Raw genomic sequence first — 13,058 nt, forward strand, 5'->3', positions numbered from 1 at the left:
ACGCCGCAGTACTCGCCCCGACTTCCGCTCCTGGCGAAGCAGCAGTCGTCGATGGGGAAGTTGGAATGCACGGGTGATGCGAAAGAATTCTTCTTGGCCAATCGCCTTAAGTGGGTATGTGCTAAAGAAATTAGGAACTCTTCTTGGCCAATCGCCCTAAGTGGGTATGTGGTGCGGATGGACGGACGGCGGTGGACGCGTGATTCAGGGTCGCTTAAGAAGTGCATTCGCACTTAAAAGATGAGACCGCACGCAATAAATTGTGATGGGCCAAAACCCGTGTTTATTACGTATTTTTCTTTTAAAAATCATCTTTAAATGGAAGTAGAGATGTTTGTTGGCGCGTTGAACAAGTAATATCGAAGAACCGTTGCAAGGCTCAGAGGACATATATATTTATTTTCTGGAATAGCAGAGGCAGGCACCCAAGACAAAAGCATTTGGACATTTTACGCGCACTTTTCGTACACCTGGAATTTTGGGGATGTACCACATACCAAATCATAGATAAATTCGCAGCAGGAGATATCTTCACCAAGTGCAATATCCGGTTGCCACAAACCGCACCCCTTGCCTGCAAACAATTATAGAAAGCCGTTAGCATGAGTAAAGGGGTCATGTATTTTTATTTGGTTCGTTAGCAGTGTACAGCGGGAGTAACCGCATGAAAAGAGAAACAGACACGTGGACTGCAAAATATCTCATAGCGGCCTACTATCGTCCCACAGACAAAAGTGGCGCGCCACAACTTCACTAGAAAGTTGTTCAATCTAGGCCGCCTATTCCAAAATCGCCAAATGTCTGAAAGGCGACACCTTTTACATTATAACACATCTTTTCTCCTTATTCGTGTTTGCGTCTCCTTCATCGCTTTTTTCCTCATTTTTTAACGTGAGCTGCGCAGACAGGCAGACTGGCCGAACTATACGTGGATGCTCCAGGTTCTCCGCCGCCATAGGTACCCTCTGCGTTTCCTATTCCACCCACTTTCCCTGAGGTTCACCTCTCAAGTGGCACGTGATTGGCTATTCCTTCATTTATATGCTGTAACAGTGTGCTTTGTAAGTGTTAACGCACTGAACGCCTCCTCAGCAAACCCAGATTAAACCATCACACAAAATCAATTGTGTCTTCAATTATTTGCTTTCTGTTTACGGCGGAGGCCATTTTGCAACCATTAGTGTTGGCATTAATAACGACCGCCAACCACAGTCACTTTCAGCGCGTAATAAGAGAAACCTTACGCTTTCCCTGAACAAAAGTCCTGGTACTTCCGAACAACGTTGTCCCTAAATACTCCTTGAATTGACGGACTATACCAATATATAGGTACGACATGTATTGAGGTACAAAAGGCATTAAAAGAATTTTTTCTGTTTCTCCCCGAGAACAAAACACATCATAAAGCAGTTTTTTAAGCATGTATAATACCTCCGCGCAGTTTTACACGATTCAATGTTTGCGCACCACTTATTAGACTTTCGTGGCACCTGAAATTCGAAGGAGATTTTAAGGCCATTGCTGAGAGGTCTAAGAAGAAGCTTCGAAATTTTTCAGTGGGGGTGTACTGTACATAAAAAGGGAAAATTTTGACTTTTACCGGGTATAGCATACCAGATGGCGACAGCTTGTGTTTTTATAGCGCTCGGTATTTTAGACCGATTTACTCCGTTTCCTGAAATCAGCATAAGCCGCTCCAAGAAACTGTGCTGCATAAGGTAACTCTGTGCTTTCTGAAGTGGCACCCGACAACGAGAGTGTTTCGCCCTGTATGAAAAACGAAGCCTAATGGCGCGGAGAATGTGACTTACGATCGATTATTCTGCGAGCCACAATTGCCTCTGTATCCTTCCTCCTTCGGTACACGTGGGGGCGGAGCAAAGTAGCTTTAGCAAAGTAACACCACATGATAAGACGACAGATCAGCAAGTTTGTTTCGCAAAAAAAATCTGGAAACACTTTTCGCAACCAATATAAGCGGTCGACCTTGCATGAATATGATCGCTATTTAAAGCTCTTTCCAAAATGTTCGCGGTTACAAGTTTTGCAACAGAAATGTATGTGGCTAAACCCTATGCAAGCAAAGCTGCAAGATGTTTTATGAGGCTTTATTGAGATCAGAATAAAAAAATTCACCCGCATTTCCCCGAAGGGGAGCATGGGGAAGTGCGAATGAACGGGTGATGCTATGAGGGGGAGTAATGTTGAACTGTGTTGACATTCGCCCGTTAGTTGCATTTAACACCCCCGCGTGATCAGTGGGGATTCACACACCCCGTTAGTCGTTCTCTGGAAATCTTGGTGAATTAAAGTATATGTTCGAGGAGATCACACACACACGCAAGTAAAGTGAAACGACAGTATTCTTTATTCAATTCAACATAACTCCCCCTCATAGCATCACCCGTGCATTCGCACTTCCCCATGCTCCCCTTCGGGGAAATGCGGGTGATGTTTCTTTATTCAGCACTTGTTGGTGTTGTCGTTGTAGTTGACGGTCATTATGACCGCCTTGTGGTCACTGAAATGTACGGTCAAGAGTTGTTGCAAGACCGCGCGTATCATACAGTTCCTCGCAAAGGCCAGGTCGATGCAGCTGCCGTTGATGGTGGTGGGAGCCTCTAGCAGTAGGCACGTCATGGAGTGGTTGGCGAGCATGTATTCCATCAACCACTCGCCGCCCTTTCGCACGTCCACGTTAAAGTCCCCAACAACCACGACCGGGTCCGAGGGCTTTACGCGCCTGGCCACACTCTCCATCGCCGCGTCCACGTATTCGACGACGTCGTCGCGCGAGATGTTTGGCGCGAGGTAGAGGGTGACGATCACGATTCCGTCGCCCGAGTACGCGTCGGCGTGGACGGCACTGTACGGCGACTCGTCCCTGACCGGCGAGGAGGACACGGCGTGCGACACGAGGTTCGCGTAGACGTGACCGACGAGGTAGACGCCGCAGTACTCGCCCCGACTTCCGCTCCGGGCGAAGCAGCAGTCGTCGATGGGAAAGTGGGAATGCACGGGTGATGCGAAAGAATTCTTCGTGGCCAATCGCCCTAAGTGGGTATGTGGTGCTGATGGACGGACGGCGGTGGACGCGTGATTCAGGGTCGCTTAAGAAGTGCATTCGCACTTAAAAATTGCCATCCCTTCCGAAAGAAAGGTCACTGAAGCGCGAATGCTTTCTTACGGCAAACCTCTATCAAACCCTTCGATAACAGTGCGTCCGACAGTCGCTGAAAGTGCATTCAATCGATTGTGAAAACTTCAAACAAACCACTGCAATTAAACAAACGCATGCTACTATGTTTCGCACGTGAAGTAAACGCATCTGCGAATTATCTTAACGTATACCGGTACGTGCTTTATGAGATGAAAGTTTACTGTCGTATTCCTTGGTCATAATGAAAGTGTGCATTATCTTATCTAGAACCGCTAGTTTTTGGTGAGTTTGCGGATATCGTTTTGACACAGCGAAAGCACTGCTTCATGCACGAGCCATGCGTCCAAAGATCTGCTGATAGCTTTACGGTGGACCAACCCGTATATAAAGAAATGCATTACTGTTTTTGCTGGACGCCATACTTTCTCAAAGAACGTTTCTCTTTATAAATGTAAAATACAACGATCGTAAGGTCGGCTCATTTGCACTTTGCAAGGATTCCAATACACATTGACAGCGGTGGAATAAAGTGAGCTTTAATTGTTCACTTTCTTTTGCCTGAATGGTGCAGAAGATTTAATTCAATGGTGGACTAGGCGGTAAGTCGAGAGCAACAGATCGGGAACCATTAGCATTTTGCGTGGGTCACCAAGCACGCGGTGTACACTTGAACTACGTGACAACATTAAAAAGAGGTTACACGGACGAGTGTATCAGGAGACCCGTTGGCCTAAACGCATTCCTTTGTGAGGTTTGCTATGTTCACTTCCTAATAACCCAACACCACACCTCCCTTTTTTTCTTCTATGAAAATAGCCTTTCTTTGTGTAACGACAAATCTCTTCATCCGAGCCCTTGATTTGTTCTGAGTTGGTGCCCCATAAGTTTGGCAGTTTTAGCCAGAAAACTAACTGAAGATGTGTCCCTTTTGTTACACTTGCGATTGAACACCTTCATATGAATGGTAAACGTGGAACGATGTTTACAATTTATGGGTAAATTGAAGTTCTAAAATCACGTGCAACAGCGTGATACCACGTTCACACCAGGCGATCACCGGCGTGCCTTGCTGTGGAATAAATAGGTTTCCATATCACAAATACTTCGCACTGAGAGAATAGTTCATTTTTTGAATACTAGACGTTTTAAATCACATTGACAGGTGTAATTTCTGTAATTTTAATATGTGAAATTCACACAGCGGGCACCATCTTTACACTTTCAGAATAACAGAAATGCCGCACTGAACCCAAGTATTATGTTCAGGTGGCCAAAGAAACGTTAACATGCCAGGCATGAGATAACATGTTCACCTTACCTCCATCGATGTAGCTGTGGCGCAATATCATACACCTATCGCAGTCTCGGTAGGCAGCCGTTAGGTTGAAATTCACATCGGGTGCTGTAAGAAAAGCAAGTGCGAAAAGTTCTCGACCTTCTCATCACTCATTATTGGACATGAAAGCCTTCAAAAAACGGTTGATCGATTGAAAGATAAAATATGTTTGGAGGAGAGAAATTGCCGAATAGAAAATCTAACCCATTGTGCTTTGCGAAAGCAATGACAAGCGGAGCTGTGTAGCAGGACTGGAGGAGGGGTGACGAGGGTACACGTACGCGGTTTGCGTATAGAGTCGGAGCAATGCACCGAGCAGTATATTTTCCTGGTATGGCAGGATACTCTGAGCATGGCAAATTTATCCTTTGCTTAGTGTTCGTGTGCAAAACTTTAAACTAAGCGATTGTCGAGACACCTATCTGTAAAGCAGTTATCAGTTATACTTTTTAGACTAGATCATAGTGGTAATATTGACCATCGAGATTTTTTGTTGATTTTCTTGAGTTTGTCTGCGTAATCTTGCTCTTTAAATGCCGGGATTTCTTTTCATTGCCTGGGAGCGAAGAGTTGAATCCTACTTTACTTTACTTTGAGTGCTCGCTTTTTCTTCCCTGGTTTAAAAATTCGTATTAATTAGCTCCCTTCTTTCAGGGGGATGCGCACGATATGCAAGAAATCCTGTATCAGTCATAAAAATCTGCTAATACCTCTTTTAACGTGTGTAAGCAGAAAGACTTCAGCATAAACTTGTGTTAGTCAAGGTAGTTGTGCTTTATTGTTATTATAGTTTTAATCAAGCAAATTCTCAGTCTTTAATATGGTCAATAATAAGTTTCGGAAACTTGTATTATATTTTAGTTTTAGGTAAATTTATGTTAGATTCCTTAAGGCTTTTTAGGAAGCTGTCTTGGTATTTGACGCTGTGCCTAGTTTAATGCAATTTATCAATGACGAATTTCAGAATTTTTACGCCATGATATCTAGTGGAGTCTATTTTCGGTTGTCCTGGGAAATTTGTGCACATATGAGTACGTAATGTTAAGTTCTCTCTTTCTTTATTTCCTAAAAAGTAATTCTTCTACCTAAGCCGGCTTACGTGCTTTGAACGCAACAGCCTAGCAACCATTTTCAGAGACTACTAACGACCACATCGTGTTCGAGCATCTGCATTCAGTTTTGCTTCCTTGTATTCCGGAGAGTATGACTTTGAAGGGCCGTGTAGCTCGAAAACATTTTCGGTATTCATAGCTCTGTGTGGCTGGCCTGCAATTGTTCAATAGAGTTGCCATCAGGTTAACATGACTTTTCCGAGCGCCAGCTCGGTAAGAGCGAAGTGGCTTCCACGCATCCGCTTTTGTGGCATACAATTCGTAATCTACAACTGCACTAGAGCTATCGCACAGAAACTGCTCGTCGCCGTTGGTGCGACTGCGAGTGAACTGTGGAGGGATGAACCCGCAGAGTGCCTAGTGAGCCGACGTTTATCGGGCGATGCCTGCGTTTCATGGTTAAACTGGGTAGTGAACTTACGCAGATTTTTTGATAGCACGCTATAGTGCTGTTTTCTTTATCACTTCATGGCACTCTGTCCGTCTCGAACTAACGACCTGTCATACCCTTTCAGTCCACAACCGCACCAGGCACTGTCTTCACGTAGGCTGTGCTTGAAATTCACATATACATTCAGGGATACAATCGTTTTCTGAGCTTGTGCGCAGAGCAATACAGCTTTTTCTGTAGGGAGAACGCTGCAAATGAGCAATTGCCTGTTGCACTGTTTGTCGAAGTAGAACTACTATTAGGATATTGCATCTCAGTCAATGTTTGTTGTTCTTATCTCAAATATATTAGCGAGATAAAGTAACTTTTAACTGCGACTGAGGAGAAAGTGGGAATATGGTTGTGAATGTAAAATCACCCGATAAACGTTTTAACATCCATCGTTTTGCGGAAGAGAATGGACAGATAATTTAGGTCACGAGCATTTTTTGTCTGTTCTTGACATTTTTTTTCATTGCCATTAACTGTATTTCAATGCAATCCAGTGCCTTGAGATTTCTCTGCTGTTTTGCTATTGTGACTACCATGCTGTACAGTCTCGTATGTATTGCCAACCTCGGCATGTCATTGCCTGCTCCGAAAGATCACTGTCCGGTTTGTGTTGTTTTTATGAATTCTTAATATGAAGAGTATATTGTTTCTGAGCGCAATGAAGTCTTTTTATTCTCGATTGATCGAACACGCACTTCGCTTCGCTTTGTTTAACAGCTCTGACATAATGGGATGCTTCTTCTATCTGAACGCTCGCCGAAAAGGTCGTGAATAAATAAGAGCTTGGGATATAAAACTGCCCATAGGTTTTAACTGCATGATTATCGATATCATACTAGGCTCCTTCTCACCAAGAAACACTGTCATTGACATTTTATCCTTATAGCCTACCCCATGTGCGTAACGGATATTCCCACCTAGGAAGATTCCACTAAGTGTGATGTATACATCGAAATTGTCCAAAGGCATACCCGCCGTTTTTGTATTTTAAGTTGTGAAAACCCATTGTTTTTACCCTATAAAAAGACATTCATTAGGCGCCGCTATAGAGTAGCAGGACATAGTTTGTATTGCGCAAAGCAGCGTTGCGATGTATTCTCGTTCTATGCTGGGGACGCCATAGTGATGTTTAATGCTTCTAGTCTGGCCATAAATACAAATTTGGTGAAGTTAGGACATTCATTTCTGTCGAAGTTTCTATTCAGACAACTGTAAATAAATAAGCAATGCCAGAGCGAAAGCCGTATAACGAAAGAAAACAAAGCTTTGTCTACGTTTAGTATTCATAGTAGGTGGTAACTAGTATGACAATAAAAACTGGCAACGGCACCAGGCGTCATACGTTAAAAGCAAGAGCAATTACGCATAATAATAACAAAATCCAAATTGAAACGGTGCCAAACTGTAGCCCTCATAAAAAATTCACAGTAAAAAATATGAATAAAGAAGACAAACTGAAAAATAAAAACGATGTAAGAAAAATGTATTCATCCTCACTCATAGTTTCAACCTCCCAAAATAACTAAAAATATGAAAATCGAACAAAATCAGCAAATGTCTGCAACTGTAAAATACAGTGAACTAACCAATGCACGAGAAAACGTACACCAAATCGCTCAAGCTTTCACCTTTACACCAAAGAAAAGGAACTCATACTAAAATGTCCAAATTAAAAATCTTAATCTTAGAATTACTTTCACGTGATAACTGACAGCGAATAAGAAAACATAAAAATGACCAGTGTCTACCACAGAAGAAACTTAGGGTTCAGTAAAAAGTGCCGAACTGAGAATGCTTCGCAATATTACTGTTTCTGTAATTCGCTAGCTCTTTGTTCACAATAATTGTTCTCTCACGCACCAAACGGTAAGATGCCTTCGGCTTTCGACATGGCATCCTTAAAGGTTTACCAATGTTGGAAAAACATCCCCATTTTGTAGAACGATGGAACTGCTTACCTTGGACAGCTCTTAAATTTAGCACGTTCTTCTCTGTGTAACCAGGTGAAGACATCAGTGTTACGACAGTGTCCCTGAAAGATGCCGCCCATGTTTTTTAGCATTGCCAAGGAAAACAGAAAGGATACTACTAAAAGACAAAATTTTTTATTGGTGGCGTTTTCTCAACCTTATATAGGTTATATTGTGTAATATCAAAACATAAATTTATTAATGATAGAAATGTAGATGGTTACGTGTTTTTTCGTTATAGCTGATTCAAAGAACAAGCTCGGGAAGACAGAGTTCAAACTGTGACAATTTTTATGCATGTAACCCATCCGATTTTTGTTCTGCACTTTATAGCTGCACAAAAATCAAAACAAAACATATACTTATTTCATTCCACTTAACTAACTATGCTTGTACACTCACAGTGTGACATTTCCACCAACTGTTCCAATCACTGGAAAAGAGCCGTTTACGAAAGGACCTGGTTCAGAGAATTCAATGCACTTGGGACTGCCTCCAAAATAGGGATCATTTTCGAAGTTCCTGTAGATGAGAAACCAGGTATCTTGGAGCGGAAAGCACTGCAAAAAATAAGAAAAAGCCAGTGAACAGTTAGCAGAGTTCGAGCTCCTTCCCAGATTTCCAAGGATACAAAAGGTATGACCACACAAATATGGTTAAATGTTTTTTATTCGTAATTGAAAACACAAAAAACCGTCCACCCTTTTTGCAAAGTAAACTGTGTTCTCTTCACGTAAACGTTTTAGCAGTTTACTTGTGTGGTTTGTGGTGGTTAGATACACCGTTAAAACGATGCCACCTGAGTGAGCATTTACATGCGGCTTGGTGACCATGAAGGGGATATCGCCAAACTGATAATTGTATGTAGGAATTTTGTAGGTTTAAGCGGGTATACCGTTGTAGCCGTCAATCGAAGATGTTGGTTCAGGCATGAGCTTCACGATGGCTACAATTCCCGCCATTGGGTTTTCTCATGTTGCTTCCCTAGAAATTGCTGAATCGTTCGTGGGCATACAGCGTATCCTGTGAAATTGTATACATGGTTGGCTGCGACACGCAGAGAACAGTAATTTCACGTGCGAATCTCGGCATTCCAAATGTTGAATAAAATTTCCGACAGGTTGTGACTGCGTTGATCTCAAGACGCTGTTTCGTTGTCCACATAAAGCTTAGTTGTCTATAAAGGCGTTGCATGAAGCCCGTAAATAAAGGCGTTGTCAATAAATGTTAGTTGAAAGTTCTCGCTTGCGCTCGTCACCTGTTCCTCTGCTTGTCCATTTTGTGGGCTGCACGAAGTCCAGAATTTTTAAATCAGCCTCCCAATGTGTTAGTGAAACTCACACTGTATATCCGTGCTCTTTCAATCTGGTGCCGTGCTTGCAAAGCAGGCACCAAAGGGATTCGAATCCGCTATGAGCGATGTGGAACCGAACCAAATATCTTGTCAAATACCGAAGAATTGTCATAAGATTGCCAGCCAATCATGTCAAATTCAGTCAATGCAAATTTCACTAAGCAAAACGCAGAATATATGGGGTGGTCAAATGAAGATAGGTGTACACAACAGAAGGCACAAGTGCTTGCTAATGCTGGAGCTACAACACTACTTTTTATGCGTAAAGCTGTTACGCAGCGGCGGTCATTCGGTGAACATGTGATTTTGGAAGCAGGCGCAAGTTTTGAATTGTGTGCATCTTTACGGTGAACCAGTTAAAAATGTAAAAATAAATCTATACGTGCTATACATATTGACATATTGGCCCTCCCTGCCTTCTACGGCTACTGCTACTGGTGCTAGAAAATACAAAGTGTAGGTACGCCACATAAACCAAAATTTTGGTGCCTTTGTATGCCCATTTTTCTATCCCGAGATTGAGCCACTCGGCTAAACAATAGCAAAATTCCGTAACTGCAACTTTATTAGGGACGCGTTTTCCAAATTAGTAAATCTGGTACCACACTTCATACCTGTGAACTTTGTTGAGCAAAAGTAAGATATTACGAATACTTCCTCCAAGCAATCTCTGCATAAATGATAATAATCAGTGTTCGTTTAATTGAAAACGTATTTGCACTTGATATTTCCCAAATTGAATGTAGAGCTAAGGGTTGAAACTATTTTTTCTCGAAAATACGTAACAGCTCACGCCCAATCATAAACCCCGCGGCGGTATTCAGAGGCCAACGGTAACGAAAGGTTCCAACAGATAGCTTGCCAGCAATGGAACGAGGTAGAATATAATGGACTTGAGAAAATATCCGCAGGGTTTTTCGTGTAAACAGAGAGACGCGAGACGAACAGCGTTTTAATGGGTGGCACTGAAAGGCGAGCCACTTACGTTGCAGGGAAAGCCGAAAGCTATCGTCTTTAGACATTTGCAGGGGCGGGCACATACGCGACCAATTTTTTTTTGTCAGAAACAAGGCTTTCACAATTTTTTCCGTAAGAGTTATTGTGAATTTTTGGAGCCTTGAGGACCACTAGTATGGTGATTCTGTTCCCGAAACATATCCGGAACTACATAAAAGGAACAGAGAATATAATTCTATGGTTCAGTTCTCTGCGTTACCAAATCGAGTGGCACGCTCGGAACAAAGATTTAGTACTAATTGGTCACCTACACAAACATCCAATGTTCACGTTCTCTGTAAAGAGAGATAGATGGCCACAAAAACTGTGTTGACGAAGCTCAACTTGAGCGACAATATAACCTTTGACCGGGTGGTAGCCCACGGCACGCACGAAACAAAACACCTTTGTTTGTAGTTGAGCATACTGCCTGGTTAATTACCTTAATGCTACTACGAGGAAATAGAGATTGCAGTGGACAACCATGAGACTGTCCAGCGAAAGGCCATTCATTGAAAAAATATTTTAATTCACAGTAATTATAACTTTACTATGAACTAAGCAATTTTCAAAAGTGAATAAAACTACGCGTGACATTAGGGTCGTTTCTACGGCTAATTATCATACACGTTTTGCCACGATAGTTTCAATAAAAGAAGCTTTAGAGCTACTTTTGCTAACCAAACTCTCTCAGGAGACAGACGTGCTTTACCGTACAACCCCGAAATGTGGGAAACCCACCTTGCGAACATACAGCCATTTACGATTCCCTTAAACTCGACTTCGCAGTTAACCACAAGAGCATTGCTTGCAAGATATTTCCGCAAAGCAAATATGGCCGCCCTACAAATAAATATGAATGCCCTAGGAGCTAAGGTCGTTTTTTAAGTTTTTTCATACGCTAAATATGTGGCACAGTTTTACGATCCCGGGGATTTGAGTGGGCGCAACAACGTGACTCTACAGCACAGTGGATTCCTGTTGTTGGGCCACTCGGTTGGTTCATAGCCATAGACAGCTTTGGTGTAAAAACGAGGCGATTGGGGAACTGAAGTATTGGCACATATTACAAACCAAACGATTTACCTTTGCTCGCTCCTTCAGCGCTAGGACATTAAACAGCAGTTGTGAAGCGCAGTAGGAGAAGAAATATTTTCTCTTTCGCGTAAATAGTTTGAATGCAGTGACACAAATAAGAATGCCGTGAATAGTTTAGGTGCGGAGTACATTAGGACCACACAATGTATATCCGCGTCCGTGCGCATGGCATTTACAATCTCAAAACATCGCAGAGGCACCGTCAGGATTGGAACCTGTATCTGGTAGACCACACAGAGTTAGTCTCAGTCGTCTTACCCATTGGACTACGACTGCGAGTACCGTAGGACCACCCAATCTCGTTCCACGTCCATCCATGCCCACACCACCATGAAGCGAAATTGCAATTGAGCCGAGAGCTCCAGTTTTATTTAGGGAATAATCAAGGTGCAACTCACGGCTCAAATCGAATTACGATCGGGGAACAACATGGATGTTATTTAGAGTCCCCGTACTCCGCACTGTCGCCATCATCCACACAGTAGAGATGCTGCCATTTTTAGTGCAATTTTTGTTTTTCGCAACCTTGAGATAGCTGCCATAAAGCGATGTTTTTCAGAAGATTATAAAAATACTTACATCGGTTTCGTCCTGGTGACTTCCCAACGAAGGGTTGTTCTCAAGAAATGACTGCCCGGAATGAACAGAATTGAATGTGCCGAGAAGTGCCATCGCCGCTATGAGAGGGTACAATGAGATCATCTTCTGTAGCATGCTGTCTTTTAATGCTAAAGGACCGGCAAGCGCGAGGGACTTTATACGTCCCAATCATTCATGGCAGCCAGTTAATTTTCATTTTTTTCTTTTCGAAGTCAAAATGTGCGGGGCTAAGAAGTGTGGTTTCAATCTCTGCAGGAGCAAAAAAAGGTTTTCCATCATCCCGAAAACAACGCAGCTTTTCTCATTTTCGTCGGAAACATCCGCTAGGTCCAAGGCTACGTTTCTGCACCATTTGAGGTGATGCACACAGCAACAAAAGCAAATACGGCAGTCAGATGAATATGATGACGCGCCGCTGTTCAGGAGTGCAGCAGCTGTTTAATTTATGTCAGGAGATGTATATGTTGTTATTCCCCCTAATGTATTGCCGTTGAAAAAAGATTCACCTGCTGCATCGTCTGGTTACATCCGGTAGGGGGCTATGCCCATTTAGTATGACAAGGTTTTTGTAAATAAAAAATTATTCATCATTTCCAAAAAAGCGTAAGCAAAAATGGAATCAATTTCAGGGAGAAATCGTCCATGGTTTTACCTATTCTCTGATCAATAAAAAAGAGCGCAGAAATATGGAGAAATGAAATGGCGACACCTTATGTAGTGCTTGTTGATATTCTTTATATATGCAGCCTGTCCATGGTAGTATTGGTAGAATTCAGTGCATTTACATAAAGATTCTTTAGCATACAGCGCACTTTGTATAAATAGTCGGGTTTGTATCTAAATTAAAATTTCAGTAACTGCTGGCAAATAGCGCTTTGAGCTTGAATTGAAAATAGTTCTTCACCATCTTTTTTTTTGTACGGCAAGGGCAGAATTTATTAAACAACAATCTGCGCGCTTGATCAACACACCAGCGATGCATTTAGAACA

The 13,058-nt window shown here is 42.5% G+C and overlaps 1 protein-coding gene across 1 annotated transcript; it reads right to left on the reverse strand.

Annotated features, from left to right (window-relative positions):
• Positions 1–372: 372 nt before the first annotated feature.
• On the reverse strand, positions 373–12,299 carry LOC144144934 (uncharacterized). Its single transcript, XM_077676439.1, has 5 exons — positions 12,048–12,299; positions 8,423–8,580; positions 8,009–8,082; positions 4,479–4,562; positions 373–574 (listed from the first exon to the last, which is right to left on the reverse strand). The coding sequence occupies exons 1-5, from the start codon at positions 12,180–12,182 to the stop codon at positions 450–452; spliced, it is 576 nt and encodes a 191-aa protein (XP_077532565.1). The 5' UTR covers positions 12,183–12,299; the 3' UTR covers positions 373–449.
• Positions 12,300–13,058: the final 759 nt, after the last annotated feature.

The sequence above is a fragment of the Haemaphysalis longicornis genome, unplaced genomic scaffold (assembly GCF_048455015.1).
Source record: "Haemaphysalis longicornis isolate Haplotype H1 unplaced genomic scaffold, Haemaphysalis longicornis Haplotype H1 scaffold_7, whole genome shotgun sequence".
NCBI classification, from domain to species: domain Eukaryota; kingdom Metazoa; phylum Arthropoda; class Arachnida; order Ixodida; family Ixodidae; genus Haemaphysalis; species Haemaphysalis longicornis.